This window comes from Melopsittacus undulatus, chromosome 5 (assembly GCF_012275295.1).
Source record: "Melopsittacus undulatus isolate bMelUnd1 chromosome 5, bMelUnd1.mat.Z, whole genome shotgun sequence".
NCBI lineage: Eukaryota > Metazoa > Chordata > Aves > Psittaciformes > Psittaculidae > Melopsittacus > Melopsittacus undulatus.
Genome location: NC_047531.1, coordinates 58,159,616 through 58,178,681, shown reverse-complemented (window position 1 = coordinate 58,178,681; position 19,066 = coordinate 58,159,616). Strand labels below are relative to the sequence as shown.

The window sequence follows — 19,066 nt, the reverse complement described above, 5'->3', positions numbered from 1 at the left end:
CACTACAGTCCCTAATGAAGAAGAGTCCCTTTCCAGCATCCCTATAGCCCCACCTTCAGACACTGGAAGGCTGCTATGAGGTCTCCACGCAGCCTTCTCTTCTCCAGGCTGAACAGTCCCAACTTTCTCAGCCTGTCTTCATATGGGAGGTGCTCCAGTCCCCTGATCATCCTCATGGCCTCCTCTGGACTTGTTCCAACAGTTTCATGTCCTTTCTATGTTGAGGACACCAGAACTGCACACAGTGCTCCAGGTGAGGTCTCACAAGAGCAGAGTAGAGAGGCAGGATCACCTCCTTTGACCTTATTATGAAAAAACAAATGTTGCAACTATCCTATGTACATGGGTGGTGTGTGTGTATGTATGAACTACCAGCAACCATGTGCACTTTTTTTGAGTGACAGTTGTGTGTTTGCTTCTTGGCTTTATACTGGCAACACACACATTCCATTTCTATTTTAAGTTAGTCCAAAACCTGCTTGAGCTCTGTTTTTTTTCAGTATTTTCAGTAAGCACTTCTCTCTTCTAGATAGGGACTTATTTTATTTCTTTTGTCATTTGCAGTTACTGTCCCATCAAGACCAGAATGTACAGAGAATAGCTCTTGATTGTATAATGACGTACAAGCATCCTCATCTACTGCCATACAGGTAAAAGCTTTGTTATTTTAGCATTGGTGAATGAGCTGCCTGTAGTACCAGAAGCCTGCTCAGGGTCAGTTGCCTCAAAGAGAGAATTGTATTTGTTGAAGATAAATGAATAAATACTAATTTTAGCCAGCTGCATATTTCCTATCTGTAATGGGAAATAAGGTCTTGAGGTTGGTCAGTGTCTCTTTTTGTTTACAGGAAAATGGCAACACTTTCATTCTGTCCCAGAATAGTGTGTGCTTTGTAGTTGCATCATTATCAAAGACGTCTTTGTACTGGTGATACATAACCATGCAAAGAAAGTGACAGCGTAAAACTGTAGTTTGTGGTTGAATAATCTCTTCAGAATGTGTCCAGGAGGTAATTTCCTAAAAAAGTGGTTTGAACTTGCTGCCTTTTAAATATTTTATTAAAGGGTGGGAACATAGTACTGTAGTATTTTATATACAGCATAGATTAGATAAGTAGGCAGTTAGATATAGGTGTGTGTGTATTTCTGTTTGTTTTTATAACCTTACCTGCCTTCAAATAATGTTTTTTACTTTCAGAGAGAATTTGCAAAGGCTGCTGGAGGACAAGAGTTTTAAGGAAGAAATAGTCCATTTCAGTATTTCTGAAGAGACTGCTGTTGTAAAAATGGAGCATCGACCAGATCTCATTCCTGTGCTTATGAGGTGCGTCATGGAGTGAGGATTAATTTTCATGTCAAAGTACCATAAGCAGAGATGTAATGCTACTGCTTCTCATTTTAAACAGTTGAGATGAACCTATGGTTAATGGTATAGTTTGGCAACTTAGCTTGTGATGTGCAGTAGGGCTCCCTTATTAACGCATTTACGTAGTGTATTATGCAGATGATGTTTTCTTTAAAACCAGCTTTTTGGTAAATACTGTTTCTGTTAAGGCTTACAGAGAACTGTGAGAATATTTCAGTTCACTGAGTGTTGCCACTTATTTTTAAAGATAAGTGATGCAAGTTGTTGTGCATATAACTGATTTTGTACCTGAAGTCTCCAGCAAAGCGTCCACTGCAGTAGCAGAAGCAGAGCTTTCACTGGAATGTTTTCTGGGCAATGTGTATTAATTCACTGGAGACCCTGAAGGGGATACCTCCACTCAAGCTTGTGTTCACTAAAGAGTATTTTTAAATAGCGTTTCTCCTGCAGAATAAGAGGCTAGGAAACAGATGGCTTGCTGAAAGCTAATGCAACCTCTTTTTGGCTCTTGAAGAATTCTCTATGGCAGAATGAGAAACAAAACAGGGAGCAAGACACAGGGCAAGTCTTCAGCGGGCACTCGCATGTCAATCGTTCTACGATTTCTTGCCGGCTCACTGCCAGAAGAGATACGGATGTTCTTGGATCTGCTCTTTGAAGCTGTGAAGCAATTCAGTGATGGTAGGTTTGGGCATTAGAACCTAGGATATGGTGCTTTCTGGCCTGTAGAGGTGTAGGAGGATATATACTGTTACATACTTCAGTTTGTCTCTAACAGTGCCTTGAAAGGATGAAAGTAAACTTTTAATATGGATGAGGATTCCCCTGAGTTTTTCCTTACAAAACAGGATTGCTCTGTTCTACATGTCCAAGGTCAGAAAACTTAATGACTTGCTACAGCTGTACAAATAAGTTGTAGCAGGCCATGAATGAGCAATCACTGGCATCATAGGTTAGCCTGCATATGGTGGCTATAAACAGAGATTGTAAAGTGTTCTAATACTGTAGCAGTGCGAGTCTGAGTGTCACAGAGAGATGGAGACCCAAAGTTGTGCTTATTTAAAAAGCAGAATGTGAGGATCTGTAATTTAGGGCTGGATTATGCTGGTTTTCATTGAAAATTATTTTCGGTAGTAGGTGTCTTCATGGTACGTCTCTACATAAGTTGCTGTCCCTTTGCTCATCACAGGGCCTTGTGAGACTGCAGTGCTTCGAAGTATGTCAGAGCTGGATTTAGCTAAAGTCCTGCCTCTTGGGCGCCAGCATAGCCTCTTCAATGGGCTCGAAGTTGTGTTGAAAAACATGGGACATTTGATCCATCAGTACCTACCTGAAATTCTACAGATTCTGCTGTGCATGACAGCTGTCGTATCCTGCATCCTCCAGCAAAGAGAAAAGGTACAAAATAAGCAAACAATATAAAAAAAAGCCATGTAAATTAAATTCTTTTCTCTCCTCCTCTGCTTAGCTTGCACATGTGCACACACCTTCACTGGCTCAGGTAAAGATAAGTTTAATGCCAGCATGGAGTGAAACTTTGCCAGTTAGATGTCTGTCAAAAGAGGGGCCACTGATATTTATCTGAAAGTGCAACAGGGCTCAGACAGTGCAGGTGGAGTTAATGTATTCAGAAAGCTGCTTTGGACTGCATTTTTGAGTTACTGAGGAGAGAGTTGGAGGTGATCTCTGCATTGCTACTTGCCTGCTCTGTGGAGAGATGGGCATGAGGGACAGCTAAATGATTTGTTGTAAGGATGTGACAAGATCTTATGGCAGGAACTTGAAATTGTTCTCAAAGGTGTAGTTTCTTGGCTGTGAGGATAAAACATTTAAACAGGGGAAGGAGAGGATTTAAAGTTCCTTACCTGGCGACTTTAGATCAAAAGTTGGTTTTGAGATGTTTTGTGGCAGTGCTAGACCCGAGGATGATCACAGTGATTATCTGCGGTGGTTGTCTCTTGTGGTACGCAGGGAGAACATGGCTGCCAGCCATGCTTTCAGCACTTTAGAAGTGTGTTCAGCTCTGTATCAGGAGTAGTCATGCTGATCCAGTGTCACAATCTGGGTCTCAGCCAGGTATCTGTAGAGCATTGTTTTTTTCCCTTGCTGTGCAGTGGCTGTACATGGCAGAAAGGGTCAGGTGAGGAAAACATTTTGTTAAATATTGGCTGCACCTAAAGATGGGGCATGTTGGCTCCTGCTGCACAGGAGAGCAGTGCAGAGGTCCCTTGGCTCTAGCCCAGCTAGCTCAGGGGGTCTGTTGCAGCTGTTGGGAAACTATGACATTGAGCAAAGCTTTTCTGTCTTCCTGAAAGTAGTGCTTTGCCAGGCTTCAGTCCAAATAGGAAAAGGAAGGCTCGAGTCAGGTCTGGTGCAGAGTCTGATCATACTTTAGGTGTGAAACAAGCAAACTGCACAGTCATCATCATCACTGTGGTGTTGAATTATAAGATGATAGACTTGGGCAAGTGGTGTGTTGAAAGGAATTATATGATGATAGACTGAGCAAGTGGTGTTAGGTAATGAATGTTTTGTCACCATGCACATGTTCTTGCCAAGACTCATCTGTGAGCATCCGAGGTTAGAACTTGCCTTGAAAACAGTCCATCAGACAAAGCAAGCCCTTGCAGTCAGATGGCATCCAAGGTCCCACAGCTGCCTGCAGGCTGCACATATGTAACTGTCTTCACTTATGAAGGGTATGAGCAAATTTTAGGACAGCAGCATCCCACAGTCTGACTTAAGCATTGGATCACATGTGCCTACATGTTTTAGACTGAGAAAGGAGTTTTGAAAGCTGCTTCATTCATTGCTGGATTAGTCACATTTTGCCAGGGTTACTCCAGTAATCCTGTCAACATGTAACATGCAGAGTGACAGTCCATCATTTGTCTGGACTTAATTTGGCACTTCATTAGCCCATGAGATACTAAAAGCTCAGGAAGAGTGTGAAAAATCTGTTTATCTTGGCTAATGATTAGAAGACATTCATGGATTTTGAGAGTAATTTATTGCAGGCCGATACTGCCTGGAGAGTTGGACATCAACTTTGACCATTTTAAGACAAGTTATTCATTTACCATTTCTTACTGATTGTGTTCAGTATCGAGTTTCTTTGTCCTCTCAAAGACTTGATCTCAGACGACTGCTGTGAATGGCGATTGAACAGTGGGGGACCTAAAATTATTTCACTTAGGCGTTTGTGCTTTCTTTGTCCCTTCAGGCAGCTCATTTGCTGCCTGGAGGCTGATTGCACGCTGTTAGTACATTCAGCACAGCTTGGGAGGTCCTAGGCAAGAGTGCATTTGGTTTCTTTTCCACTATCTCCTTTTTTTACCTACGGTTCAAAGGGATTATAAAAGTGTAGAAGATAGTGTCTTCGGAAATCCAGAGGGTATATCAAATAAAAAAATTATGTCTTTTAGTGAGGCTTTGACACAAAGCTGCTTTGTAAAATAAGAGGTACAAGTGTCTATTCTGTGTCGTGAATCATGGTGTGTAATGGCACCTCTGAAGAACCCAAGACTCCCAAAACGTAACTCCAGTCTTGGATTGTGACCTTTATTTGCTCTGACACAGCTCTCTTGTTTCTGAAACTGAAGTTCAGTACCACAGCACTGTGGAGCTGCCTCATGTATTTGTGCTGTGAGCTGCATTGCACAGTAAGGAAATCATTTAGGTTACTCAAGTCAATACTCTTCTCAGGAAGAAGAGTGAAAATGCAGCAATGCATGAATAACCTCATAATTAGCTCTGTGGCTGATTACCTTACCAAAGTGTTTTCCCCAAGAAAGGCTATGGAATGTAACTGCTGACTGGGTACAGGAAGCATCCTCCTGTAACCAAATGCTATACCCCCCCCCCCATGGTGTTGGAGGAGGTGATTCATATTCTTGCCTTCCTTTTTCCTTCCCCTTCTCTTTGTCTGTTGATTTCTTTCCAGTAGATCTCAGTGTCCAAAGTACAGTTTTGCTTTCAGGAGCTGATTTGGGTCTTTTCCTGTGTAGAACGGAATTGTTTAAGTGTCAGGGCTGGAAATGTAAGTGTGGTGTAGCTTTCTGCATTTTGTCCAAAAAGGGCAGATGCTACTTCAAACTTGTCATCGTGAATTTTGATGGGCTGAAGGAGTCATGTGTAACTGACTTCGTGCAGGAACAGGCAACTCTTACTAAAATTTAGGTCCATGAGAGGTAGGTTACTACTGTGAACAAGTTACAGTAGGAGACAGAACATTGTGATAGTTCCAATAAAAGTTTTATCTGGGGTCAGTGAATTGCTGTATTTAATTTCAGAGCAAGTAGTTAATAGTTGTTCTGCGAAGGTCTTACTGTTTGGTTTGGTTTGGTTTTTACAGGTCCAACCTAGGTTGATTAATCCACTGAAGAATTTGAGACGTCTTGGTCTCAAGCTTGTGGTGGAGTTTTTTTCTGATTGGGAGACTTACAGCTTTAGTGTGGAAGAGATCAATGCAGTTTTCCATGCAGTGGTATGGCCTCAGGTAAGTATCCTTGTTCTTCCAAACAGCTTGTGTGTAACGTGTACTGGAGTCCATCACGTCAGCTGTGTCTGTCATAAGGTTAGATACAGCCTCAGATTCTGGCATTCTGATGTGTATGTGCAAGGCCAGTTTCTTGGCTCATGTCTGATTAGTCCTGGAATAATCAAGTCACAGGCTAAAGTACAAATTAATTCATCTGAATATAATGGATGTAATTTCTTTGTTCTTAACCACAGGAGCAGACCTCTTGCCTGGATGCTTCAGGGAAGCAAAATAATACTTGTCACTTCTGGGTACACTTTGCTACTTTTCTGTGTGCCAGTTATTTGGCCTGTGGTAGAGGACTGCAGAAGCAAATGCTGCTGCAGCAAAGGAGGGACTCATCTGGGTTTGTCAGTGGGCTGTGTGCTCTTTTGCCTGCCTGCTGGGAATCCCCTGTGAGCACAGAGACAAAGCACAGAATTGTGGCTGTCATCAGAGAAATTTAGATCACCTCTGAGCTAGGAAAATGCACTAGTGTGACAGGAAGAGAAAACACAGTGTTTAAAATGAAATTGTGCTGGCTGTTGCAGTGCGCTGGGCTCTGAGGTTATCAGGGAATGCCTGTACTAGGTGCTGGGTTGTCTGCTCTAGAAACAGTCCTCTTCACCCACAGGGTAGCTGAGCAGGATGGGTTGACTCCAGCAGAGCTGTTCTGCTGAGGTTTTGGGGGTATCTAAATGTCCTACTTCTTTGCAGCAGAAAAGCCTGTCAAAGAGCACCAGGAGTAACTGCTACACTCTGTGAAACCTCAGATCTGCTTCTGTAGACAATTGTGTTTGTTTACATCTACCCTGCTTCTCTGCTCTATGAGTAACAATATGTGATGTGTAGTATGTGTGTGTGGACAAGTAGGTAAAATAGTTTTGGGCACGCATATAGCTCTGTATTTCACCAAGCTGAGTGTAGTGCTCCTGGTTTGTCCATTTAGCCTTGTCCTGGTTTCATATAGGATAGTTAATTTTCTTCCTAGTAGCTGGTACAGTGTTGTGGTTTGGATTTAGTATGAGAATAATGTTGATAACACGCTGGTGTTGCAAATTGTGCTTACTCTAAGTCTAGGACTTTTCAGTCTCTTATGCTCTGCCAGTGAGGAGGGGCATAAGAAGGTGGGAGGGAGCATAGCCAGAACAGCTGACCCAAACTAGCCAAAAGGATATTCAATACCACAGCACATCATGCCCAGTATAGCAGCTGAGGGGAGTTGGGCAGTAGGGGCCGGTAGTACTTCTGATGGGCTGGACATCTGTCAGCAAGTGATGAGCAATTGTATTGTGCATCACTCGTTTTTCTTCAGATTTAATTCTTCTTTCTTTTTGTTATTTCCTTTTTCATTACATTATCAGTAGTATTAGTATTGTATTTTTCTTTATCTCAATTATTAAAACTGTTCTTACCTCAACCCATGAATTTTACCCTTTTTCAATTTTCCTCCCCATCCCACCAGGTGGGAGTGATCAAGTGGCTGCATGGTACTTAGTTGCTGGTTGGGGTTAAACCATGACAGTTCTTTTCAAGGCCAGGGTGCCACATGAGCAAAGCAGTGAACATTTACTGCAGTCCCAGAGCAGTTCAGGCTTTAAGTCAGCAATGCAGCTAGTGCTTTGGGGAGTATTGTGTTTGGAAACTGAGTAAATCTGAACAAGATGTAAAATTGTTCTTAGATAGTAAGAATTCCTGTTGTCCTTACAGATGTCGGAAGACATAGCTGGGTTTGGAGCTTGGAGGGTAGTACGACACAGAAGCTCCATCTAGAGGGAGTTTCCTCTAGGGAAATCCATGAAGATATGATTTTGGGAGAATTGTTTGGCTTGTGTGCTTTCCTTTTTCAAAACTATGGAACGGAGATGTATAGAAACTCATGGAGAGCGCAGATTATTTTAAGCCTATTGTACTTGGAACTGGAGTTTTATGCTTGTCATATCCCAGGAGTTTGCTGCACAATCTTGATATCGTTATCCTGCACAGCAGTATTGCTGCAGGTTTGGATTAACAGTTTGCTCTTCATTGTACATTATAAAGATAAGCTCTGGTTTATGCAGAGTGATAACATTACCAGCCTCTTGGGGCAGGAGAAGAAGCTTTCTAAGACCTTGGCTATGATGGTCAGACCTGCCTTCTTTTCTGTTATGCTCAGGTCCTGAGCCCAGATGGAGCTACTACAAACCCTACATGCACCATCCTAGCTATTGCCCTTGAATGCACTGAAGCTTTCTTTGCCTGTATGCTTGCTCACAGTCCAGCTGTGGTCAGGGTAGAAAACCAGCTGTGTGACATGCATGCAGCCTGTTGGGTTGTAGAGTGGCAGAGACCTCCCACTAGGTTTCTTTTACCTCTATCCAGTCATGTGAAAGAGCAGCAGCTACTCTATAGGGCTTAAGCTAGGTAGCTCTTAGGTGTGGTTGTTTACGGGACAGAACCCTGTTAGGAGATCCCATTCCTGGGATGTGGTGGAGTGCTTGAGCCTCTCCCTGGGCAGAGAGGGTGCTTTTATAGCAGTGAGATGGTGGAGGCATAGAACACATGCTGGAATGGCGTGTGCTGCGGCCAGGGCATAGGAATTACAGGAGAAGTGAGTCTTGGGTGTTGCGCTTGAGATCTCATAGGTATGGTATGTCTGGGAGAGGTTGCTAGGTCTTTGCAGCAAATATTAGGCTCTATAGGGAGCCAGTTTTGAGGGGAGGACAAAAGTGGTAGCTGGAATAGTGTATACATAGGAGTAAGATAATCTAAGAATGATTCCACAAATACTGAGGAAGCTGGAAAAATTACGATGAAATTACTTTCTAAAAAAAGGTAAACTGTAGGTTATAGTGAGGTCTTTGTTAAAGATGAGGAATTTAAGTAACTTCATGTTGCACTGGTATCTGTTTTTTATCTCTTAGGTCTGCAGATTGGCTTCAGAGAGTCAGTATTCACCGACTTTTCTGCTCAAACTCATTCATACCTGGAGTAAGAATCCCAGGTAAGTGTTCTCCTTGCAAAGAAGTATAAGTACTTCTGTGTACACAAAATTAAAGGAAAAAAAGGCATGCAAACAGATTCTGAAAAAAATGTGTCAAAACGCATATTTTCTTTTTCTATTAGACTGTTATCCTTTTGAAGGCAGTCCAAATGCAGTTAGGAAGCTTTCCAATTTATGCGGTTATTCTCTTTTTAGTAGGCTGTTTTTCCCATATGTTAACAACTAAACAGACATGTAGCCGAAACCCTGCTGACAGGTGAGGAGAGAAGAGCTGCCTTCTTAGAATATGTCTGCATTTTGACTTATGACTTCTTAGTCCTGGGAGGCGGGAAGTCAGTTCCACAATACATAATTTCATTAATGTTTTTTTATTCCTTTTTTTTTCTTTATTATGAAAGAATATGGGCAGGTTCAGCATGGAGTCTATGACTGAGACTGCAGGTTGTAAAAGAGGGAGTTTTTATATGGAGACAGTGAGAAATTCCAACTCAGCTGTCTTGAGTGATTTTTGCCTCTTCCACAGACTCACTGCTTTTCCTTTGCCTCAAGTGTCCAGTATCTTGTTTAAGACAGATCATTTTCAGGCATGAACTTATATACAAACTTCTGTAAAAAATGGTATTGGATCATTAGATTAGGAACAGACTAACAGGAGACTTGATCAAAGTGTCCGTGGAGAAAGGGTTATGTTTAGATGATGCTATCTTGAAGAAGGAAAAGGGACTTGATGACTTCTGAGCCTCCATTCATTCTATTTACCCAACCTTTTTTATAATCTTTCTCTCAGGTATTTCCCCTTGCTGGCCAAGCAGCAGCCAGATCACCCAGAGTGTGATATACTGACAAATGTGTTTGCTGTGCTGTCAGCCAAGAATCTGTCTGAGGCCACATCCAATCTTGTGATGGACATAGCTGACAGTCTTCTCAACAGCCCTGATTTTGAACCCACGGAGCAGGTTTCCAGTTTGAGCGTAACTGACTGTGCTGTCACAGTCACTGGAGACGGGACAGAAGGTATGCCTGCAAAACAGTTTAGAGGGGCACATTGGGTGCTTTGGATGGAGGTGTTAGATTATGATGAGATTGTCTTTTCAGTGGCTGGGAATACCAGGGAAGGAGACCTCCCAGTGGGGACAGAATTGTCAATGTACAAATTTGTCTTGGCATTCTCAAAAACTGTAAAGTACTGCTTGTCTAATGACTGGTGAAATCCACATTTGAGCATCAGGGTCCTGAGCATGGAGCAGTTCTTTCTGAAGAAGAAAAATGTTTGTGATGGTGACCTGTTTTGTCTACAAAGCTTTGACTGAATGCGATAACTTCAAGAACTCCATTGCTGACTTGACTCTGAGCCTAACATCAAGGTTTATATAACGGCCCCACTCCCTATATGTGCATGGACATGTATCAATTTGATGTTCAGTCTGTGCTTCCTGACAAGAAAGACCTGTCATTGATTCCTTTTAAATTTGAGTGCTAGTAGACAGGAAGGGTGGTGTGGTGTGTTTGGTGCTGTGGAGCCATCTTTCACCTGTAACACTCAAAGGTAGTGGGAAGATCACTCGATTGCTGTGCCCTTGTTACAGCAGCTTTATTTGTCCAAGAGGTCAATGGTAGAATAGAGAAAGCTACACCTAAAAAATGTTCCAGCCATTTTAGGAGATGGTAACTGCCTTTGAGTGTTACAGGTGAAAGATGGCTCCACAGCACCAAACACACCACACCACCCTTCCTGTCTACTAGCACTCAAATTTATCTATTTATAAGCCCAGATTTACCAGGGTTATTACTGAAATCTGCAAGGAGAGCTTTTATTGTCTGTGTATACTTTCTTTGGTTCCAGCTCAGATGTGTTAGACTTTGTCTCAGCAAGTGCTGGTGCATGTTCCCAGCATCCTGCTGCCCTGCACATTCATAGCTGCCACTGATTTTCTTTCTTTCACTGATGAAAGAAAGAAATCTCCTTTGTGTTTCTCCCTTTGTTTGTTTAGGGTTAGATCTCTCTTCTATTGCTTGCAGCACAGAGTTGGGTGTTGCTAACTGTTGTATCCCTTACAGAGACCCTCACCCTAGGTTGCCACTTAGTTATGCCTCATGTTCCTGCCATACTTCAGTACTTCAGCAAAACTATGTTGAATATGGAGAAGGTGAAAAAGAAGAAGTATAGAGCTCAAGTCAGCAAAGAGCTGAGTATACTTTCTAAGTAAGTGACTTTTTAGAGCTCAAAATAATTTAAAAGTTGGAAGGTGGGAGGAAGAAAGAGGCTTCTCATAGTAGGTTCCAAATCAAAACACATTATGTCTCAAACTATTTAAATTTAGAACAGTTGAAAGTACCTGCATCTGTCATTGACCTTGCAAGTTGCTGGTGACTGGGACAAAAAGTCTTCAGAAATTGATTCTAGCTGTTTCTGTTGCTGGTACTCAGAATCAATGTCTTGGGGATAGGAAAAGGTACATAAATGCCTTTTGTTCCATAGACATATGGAACTAAATACTTTGGCTGATTTTGGTGGGAACACTCTATTTGCCTGGATGGGCTGACAAAGCCATGCGATATGGCACTAGTGCTGACTGAGGAGTTCTTTGCTCTAGTCTGGTGATGGGATTGATGTAAAATAGTAAGTTACCTTGTCTCATTGTGCAGGATCAGCAAATTTATACAAGAAAAGAGTCAGAATTCAATGCTTGTGAGCCTTCTCCTCCCCTTCCTTTATCAGAGTAACATGGAGCAGGTAGGTGGAAATTACTTTTTCTCCCCCTATTCAACATATGGGTTTTTTTTAATAAAGTATGTTTGTTTAAGATGCTGTTTCTTATGATTAGCCTCAAATCAAGTCTTCATGTGTTTGTAGCCTGCTGAGAATGCTGTGCCATTGCATATTGATGGGTACGAGTCATTGAATACTTTCCAGGAATGCCAGTGACAAGACTGACTCTGGTTCCCCTTTTCATGGGGAAGGTCTGCAGAATTTTTTTATACCATATTTACCTCCTTTGCCACTGTAGTTCAAATCCCTTACAGTGTTCTTCACTGTGGATTTTATGCACCCCAAAGCCACAGCATCTGGACAGCAATATGAATACATATGGTTTTATATATGTGTTGTACATGCTCTGTAATGCACAGTGTTACACTGGTCTGTTGCAGGATGAAAGGCAAACATACAGTATTATTTGTGTCCCTGCCCATGGGATGATCTTAAGGTCCTTTCCAACCCTAACTGTTCTATGATTATATGCTTATTAACATGCTCCCGTATCTCCTGGTTCCATTTTGTTCTCCTACCACTTTTAAGGAATCTCTCTGTAGGTACAGAAGTGTGCCTCGGAACTGAAACTTCCCTATAAAGCCTAAATTTCTCAGGCACGGAAAGCGTATGTGCTGCAGTTGAAGGAAGCAGAGCTCTTAATTGCTTAGGCTTTTGTAAACTATTAAGTAAATCAAACACTGAGGATATTGGTAGACTATTTTATCTGTTTCCCTCACTGCCAAACCTTGTTTTCGGAACTACAGTCCCATCTGCAATGAATGAATCTGCTGTTTATTCAGCTTGATTGCCTGAATCCTCGGATCAAGGTTCTGTTTCTCTTAAAAGACATGCAGTTGCTCAATGAGAGATTTTAGGCTTGCAGAAAGAACTGCTAGGCAGAACCCTGTAGCTTCTACTTTGCAAGTGGTCATTTAATTGTTCACAGAAGATTCTTGTTTTTCAAGCTCTGAGTTACTAGGGGACCACATATGATTTCCATTCAGGGAGAGCATACAAGTGTATGAGGCTGTTAATGTTTGCTTCACAGGCTAACAAAAGACTACTTTTTAAAGCTCTGTTAGTTCTGATCTTTGAGTCATTTGAGGAAAGACACACAAAAGAAGTGTTCATGATGGCACTTCTCTCTAACACTGTTGTGTCTAATTGAAAGGTTGCAAGTGCTTCTGAGAGATTCCATGATTGCATTGAGTGTGTCCTTATCCGTCTCTTTCAGAGTACAGAGATTGACATTCTGGAGACAGTACAGAATTTGCTGCAGCACTGCTCAAACCCTACAAGCTTTCTTAAACCGCTGGCAAAGCTTTTTTCTGTCATCCAGAACAAACTGTCTCGACATAAGTTGTGCTTGGTATTTCAGGTATTGCATTTTTACATGTCTTTCTGTGCTTTTTTCACTTGTTCTAAGCAATCAAGAACAAAATAAGTAGCAGTGTTTTGTCTTTGTTGTACATGAGCTTAAAAACCTTTTAATCTACATTGTCTCTCAAGTAGCAGAATTGTATGTAATAGAAATTGATGTGTAAGTTCTGGCTTAAGCCTGCTTGAGGTGAGCATCACCAGGGTTCTTTTGTGTAAGAGAAGCGAAATAAAGCACAATTCCTCTGTAAAAAAATGTTGTATTTTATGAAAGAAGAGTGGATTTCAGCATCCTGAAGGTGATTTTTATTTGTATTCTTCTCTCACAGATTTGTAGCAGTCAGGCTGTATTGTACTTGTGAAGTGACTTATCTAACTTGTTATTTAGCAGGAAAACTTAGGAAACACTCTGTAGATACTTAAAAATGTACAATCTTAAAACACACATCTTCCAAGTTATGGAAGAGTAACTGTTAGTAAGCTTCTAAAAGGAGAAAGATTTATGTTGTTGCTTTATTTTTTTGTCTTGAGTGGTCAGATCTTGAGTTCTCCAAAATTTTAACAACTATAGCTGTTAAACTATTATCTTTTATATTTCTTTCTAGACTTTATCTGATTTGGACAGTGAACTGAAGTACATTACTGATGTTGTTAAGGTATGTAACAAGTTTATTTGTTCCCTTTTTTCCCCGACGTTATGTTGTCATGTTTTTTGGCTACCTTCGTGAAAAATTTGTTGCTCTCCCATAGCTGAATGCCTTTGATCAGCGACATCTTGATGATATCGACTTTGATGTACGTCTGTCAGCATTCCAGTCAATCACAGCCCGCATCAAGGAAATGCAGAAAGTGGATATTGACTTCCTCATCCCTGTTCTGCACAACTGCTTCTATACCATCCAGGTTGGCTGAATTTTCCTTCTGTTGCTTTGTGCACCATGTGTCCATGGTGAATCTAATTTCCAAATTATTTCTGTTGGCTAATTTTTAACATTCATGGAGCACATTTGATTCTTCTTACGAACACCTGTTTTTAAGGTTTTTCTGCTTGTGTTTTCATCTGTGTGTCTAGAGGGGTGAATACAGTGCAGCAAGAAGGCTCGCAGTGCAGTGCACCTTTCTCTCGGTGAACCCTTGAACTGTTTGATCAATTTGTACTGTATAAAAGGCATATTGCAATCTTTAAAGGCTGCTTTTCTCTTTGTTGTGGCATGTTCTGGGTGTGTGGGCCTGCTGGTAAATCTAAAAGGATTTTTTCTGTTTGGAAGGATGGGCATTAGTTCAGGGCTAGAACTTCTATAGGAAAAGGTCAAGAGTTACTGGGTTGCTATAGGCCTTGTTGGGTTGTGTCCAGTGATACTGTTCAGTCCAGTCTTTCGGGGAGAAAAAGATGTCATATCGATACTCATGTGCTGCAATTTCTTCATCCATTCAGCTAGGGGATATGGCTCTTAGTGACAATGCAAGCCTTTGCTTGACAAGTTTTATCCACCGACTGGCAGAAATCGACCACACAGATGATGACTACAAGGAGCTAATCCAGCATACTCTGCTGGAGTCTGTGAGAAGGGGTCTGAAGAGTAAGACTGAGGTAAGGCAGTGCTATCTGATTACGCATCTCCCAACTGTTTTCAGGACACCAGGATATATGAGACATTCTACAGATTAATCCCTTGCTGGGATAAGAAGTACAGCTACCTGCTCTGAACTCACCCTTTGTTTGAAATCTTATAAAAATCTAAAAAGTTATAGAACTCAGCTGTCTGGTATTTCTTTGCCATTGTTCAGCTTTTCTTAGTTGTAGCTCATTCTTTGCAGGGGAGGCTTGAATTTACGTGCAGTCTAAAATATGGGTGTATTTGCTGTTACCAAAGAATAGGACTTGTTGGCCTAAGCCACTTGCAAATGACAGCTGTGCTCTGAGCAGTGTGTAGCAACCTCTTCAAAGGGTACTTAACCATTTGCTGCTTGTGATTTGCAGAGCATCCAGCAAGACTACACATCATTGCTTTCCTGCCTCATTCAAACATTCCCAGCAAATCCTGAATTCCGGGATTTGGTCCAGTTGACCAACTGCCATGATCCTGACATGGACTTCTTCGAGAACATGAAACACATGCAGGTAAAAGGCAATAGGCATTCCCTAGTGCATCTTCCCCCTCTGCCAAAGCAAAAGTATTTTACTGTGGGGTAGTGTTTTCCAAAGCATTTGTGCCTTGTCTTTACAGAGAAATTGAACCAGTGGTCATTAGATATTGTTTTTTAAAAAAAGGGATGTGGCCATCATCACAAGGGTGGTTATGAGTCAAATTCCTATTTATCTAAGGAATTCTTGATTTTATGATTTAGGAGCATTTTTCTTTACCTCTTCCTAATTTAGCTAAAAGAACTGTTTTCATTTTAGATGATTGTACATGATCCTGAGCAGGCAACTCCACTTTACAACCTGTGTGACCAAGCCCACAGTCAGTAACTGTCCTGAGGATCCCTCTGACATAGGCAGGGAACAGGTCTTTTTGGTTTTTTCTTCCTCGCCTGTTCTCAGCTGCCCTCTGTCTGGAGGGTCAGCAGCCCTTTTTCATTCATAGACCTTTGTAATTTAAATGTTGCACAAAGCCTGATCTCCTTTTTTTTTGTCTTGCAGTATGAAAACACAGCATTTCTCCTGCTTTCAGAGACACAATGAGAGAGAACCTTTGTTACATCTGTAGTTACATGTAGAGTCTAATCATTTTCCTTGTAGTTTTATTAGGCCTTCTCATTTTTTATCAGTTGCCTCCCTTGTCTGATACCTGAAGAAGGCAGTCTTATGATTGTGAATTGACCATGAAATATCACATTGAGTTGGAATATTTTTTGAGGCAAAAGGCTAGTGAAAGGCCAGAGACTGAAGGAAAAGGGAGTTGTCTTTCCTTGGAAATGACCATAATATGTTTATGTAATTATTTAAACTAGAGGCATTTTCAGAACTGCTGAATGTATGTGTTTCCTCATGTTGTCTGACTAAAGCCCCACCTCATTCACTGTCTCTCATGTTTGACTCAGATCCACAGGAGGGCACGAGCTCTGAGGAAACTGGCAAAGCACCTCATGGAAAAAAAGCTTGTGCTATCTTCTAAATCCCTGCAGAACTACATTATGCCTTATGCGACTACTGCCATTTTTAATGAAAAAATGCTTAAGGTAGGCTTTTAAATTGAATGCATCCATTTGAGTATTGTCATCTTTCTTGTATACCATTCTCCTCAAAAGACTTTAAAAGGCTGATAGGTTTGTAGAGTGAGTGTTCCCCTTTCAGACAAGAGCTTTCCGTTGCTTTTGGTGACAGAAAGAGGGTTTGCAAGCTGCAGATGCAGTCTGGGCCCATTCCTGTATCTGCTAAACCTGTCCTGTTTCTTAAAGGTGGATCTCTGTAACTGTTTGGGGATTTGGGGCTTTTTTTGTTATTTTGTTCTGAGTTTTTTACCTGGGGTTATATTTGTTCACATTTTTTTATAACCAGGTTATTATTTTTTTCCCTCTGTCTCCAAACTTCTCTCTTCCTGTTCAGTTGTGAGATTAGTTACTGTTTGGCAGCAGAATGTATGCATTAGGCAACATGGGCTGTGCCTAGTAATTGAGGTGGAAATAAATATTGTTTTCTCTGGAGTTATAGGGGAACTTCTGAAATCGTTAGCAGTTTTGTAAAGTTTGAAGGGTGACATTTTGCAGTCACTTTCCATACATTTATTGAATATATATAGTGAAATTACTGGTAATGTCAATATGGCTGTATTTTCTACTTGTGACTCAGAAAAGCAAGGTTTCACACTTCTATAGTTCCCTGCACACTATCAAAGAGAACAGCAGAGCTGCTTATGTCAGACCAAGCAAATGTCTAATTCTGTTACTGTAAGAAATATTCTTCTGAAGCAGAAACAAAACACAGGATCCAGCACCTGCAGCCATACAGGCTGTGCCCAACAGTAAAGTGACTGCAGTTGCTCTTTGACCAATGAGAGGTAAAATGTATTGATTGAAACCTTGGTGAAGGAACAAACACATTTTATTTCACATCAGAAGTGAGTAAATGATGTGCATTTCTAGTTGACCAGCGTAGCCCAGCAATGTCCCATGTGTCTGCGGTTAGATATCTTGACTGGTTTTTAGTTCTTCACACAAGTGATCCCATAGATGTAGTTACGTGAGAAAAGTTAAATACATGCAGAAATACTTGGAGGACATGGATCTGGAGATCTGCTTGTAGAGCTGTGACTTTTTAAGTTTGGGTTTGGTTTGGTTTACCTGGTGGTCAGGAGATCTAAAAGAGCTGAATTCCAAACATCTCTACTAGACAGACATTATGTCTGGATCTTGTTTTTCTGAGTAAAGTATGGTTTAGAGACATGCTCCTCATGAATGTTAACAGCAAGTCAATTTCTATCTTTTGGGCAGCATGAAAATATGGTAACAGCCTCGGTTGAAGTTGTTGGAGCTGTCTGCCACCATCTCTCATGGTCAGCGTACTTGTACCACTTAAAGCATTTCATCCATGTCCTGCAGACAGGACAGATCAGTCCAAAGCTGGGAGTCAGGTAGGTACTGTGAGAAATGCTGCTCTAAGTTTCTCCAAAGACTGCTAAGGGAAAATTCAATATCTTAAGAAGCCTAATGTGCATTTTAGCCTCTTCCCTGAAATGAGAGATTGCTGACTTTGAGGTGAGCATGGGCAAGTGAAAGTGGGCATGGTCTTGCAGTCTGGAACTATGAAGGATTAACAGGCCATTACTTTATCATGCTGTGTCTCACTGAGTGCGTGTCAGCATTAGCAGCCTCTGCTTCTGTCAGGCTGTCCCTGCTCTGTGGTACACGTCCAGTGCTACAGTACCACTGTCTGTGAGGTTTCACAATGAGTTAGGTCACAGGATGCATCTGAAAAGCAACCAGTATTTATTTCCCAGGTTGTTATTTCAGGATAAACCTCCTTACACTGCAGTGTCACTGAGTCTGAAGTGTTCCAAAAAGCATTGTTTAGATTTTTATGTGTGTTGGTGTATGCAGCCTCTCCTTTTTGAGTAGAGGGTTGATATATCTTCATGTTTTCCTTCCACAGCTTGTTAGAGACAGTGCTGGAAGCCTTTCACTTTGACTATGAAACACTTGAAAAACAGCTGGTGACCATTGACAATGAAGGTGAGCTTTCTGCTCCTGATTATAGAAACACTAACTGCTCAATGTGCACCAGATCAGCCTAGCACTGATGTGTGATTATCAGAAACCAGTATGCCAGAGCTTTTGTACCCAGTAAAACAACTCTGATTGTTTACTGTCACTGATGCTAAGTAGCAGCTTTGTCAAGGACAAAGCTATCACAAGAGCCTCTTATAAGGGCTAGATTTTTTGGCCTCCTGTGTTTACCTATGCTTTTGGCAATTACTTGACAGAAGCTGCTGCCATGGACCTTGAGCCAGCAGTGGAAGCTGAAGCCATGGAGCTGGAGCACAGTGAAGGGGAAGAGGTGGTTGAGGAAATGGAAGGCAAGAATTTCCCTGAGCAGCCAGCAGAACCTGAGCAAGGAGCTGAGACATCTGAAGATGCTGAGCAAGTGACCAAACCTGTTTCTTTCTTACCCCGAAATAAAGAGGAGCTGGAGTGTCTGATCAAACACATTCAAGATACAGTTACGGTCAACATCTTGCCTAAATTGCACAGGTGTATTGTTGCAAAGGTGAGGAGCTGGTGTTTGGAAAGGTGCTTTACAGGCTGTGCCTGTAAGCTATAAAGGTTGGGGTGCTAATTCAGAGCTAGTGTAAATGCAGCATGTGAAAAAAAGTAGACACAAACTGGAGAGAAACCACCTGAAAGCACAAAAAGGCTTCATCTGCTTTGTTGTGCCATGGGTATTGGCACACACCCTCTGGACAATGTGAGTGTGGTGTCTTTACTTTCCTGCTGAGAACTGGCTTTAACCACACAAGTGAAACAAGTCCATTTTTGCAGCTTATTGAAAAGTTTTCAGTCACTTGCTGGCACCCAACTGAGCTTCTGTATTGAAAACACAGGGATTCATCTCACCTGTCCTTTAGCTGT

General features: G+C 41.6%; 1 protein-coding gene across 1 annotated transcript in view; it reads left to right on the top strand.

Moving 5' to 3' along the window:
* Positions 1 to 19,066, top strand: part of UTP20 (UTP20 small subunit processome component) — a 61,863-nt gene that overhangs the window by 23,535 nt on the left and 19,262 nt on the right. The window contains exons 24-41 of the mRNA XM_005144347.2: positions 565 to 650; positions 1,199 to 1,324; positions 1,881 to 2,047; positions 2,556 to 2,764; positions 5,721 to 5,864; positions 8,789 to 8,868; positions 9,656 to 9,882; positions 10,927 to 11,071; positions 11,515 to 11,602; positions 12,855 to 12,998; positions 13,603 to 13,653; positions 13,748 to 13,900; positions 14,433 to 14,588; positions 14,979 to 15,119; positions 16,043 to 16,180; positions 17,432 to 17,571; positions 18,090 to 18,169; positions 18,424 to 18,704. Coding sequence (XP_005144404.2) covers positions 565 to 650; positions 1,199 to 1,324; positions 1,881 to 2,047; positions 2,556 to 2,764; positions 5,721 to 5,864; positions 8,789 to 8,868; positions 9,656 to 9,882; positions 10,927 to 11,071; positions 11,515 to 11,602; positions 12,855 to 12,998; positions 13,603 to 13,653; positions 13,748 to 13,900; positions 14,433 to 14,588; positions 14,979 to 15,119; positions 16,043 to 16,180; positions 17,432 to 17,571; positions 18,090 to 18,169; positions 18,424 to 18,704 — 2,556 coding nt within the window. The remainder of the gene's footprint in view (positions 1 to 564; positions 651 to 1,198; positions 1,325 to 1,880; positions 2,048 to 2,555; positions 2,765 to 5,720; positions 5,865 to 8,788; positions 8,869 to 9,655; positions 9,883 to 10,926; positions 11,072 to 11,514; positions 11,603 to 12,854; positions 12,999 to 13,602; positions 13,654 to 13,747; positions 13,901 to 14,432; positions 14,589 to 14,978; positions 15,120 to 16,042; positions 16,181 to 17,431; positions 17,572 to 18,089; positions 18,170 to 18,423; positions 18,705 to 19,066) is intronic.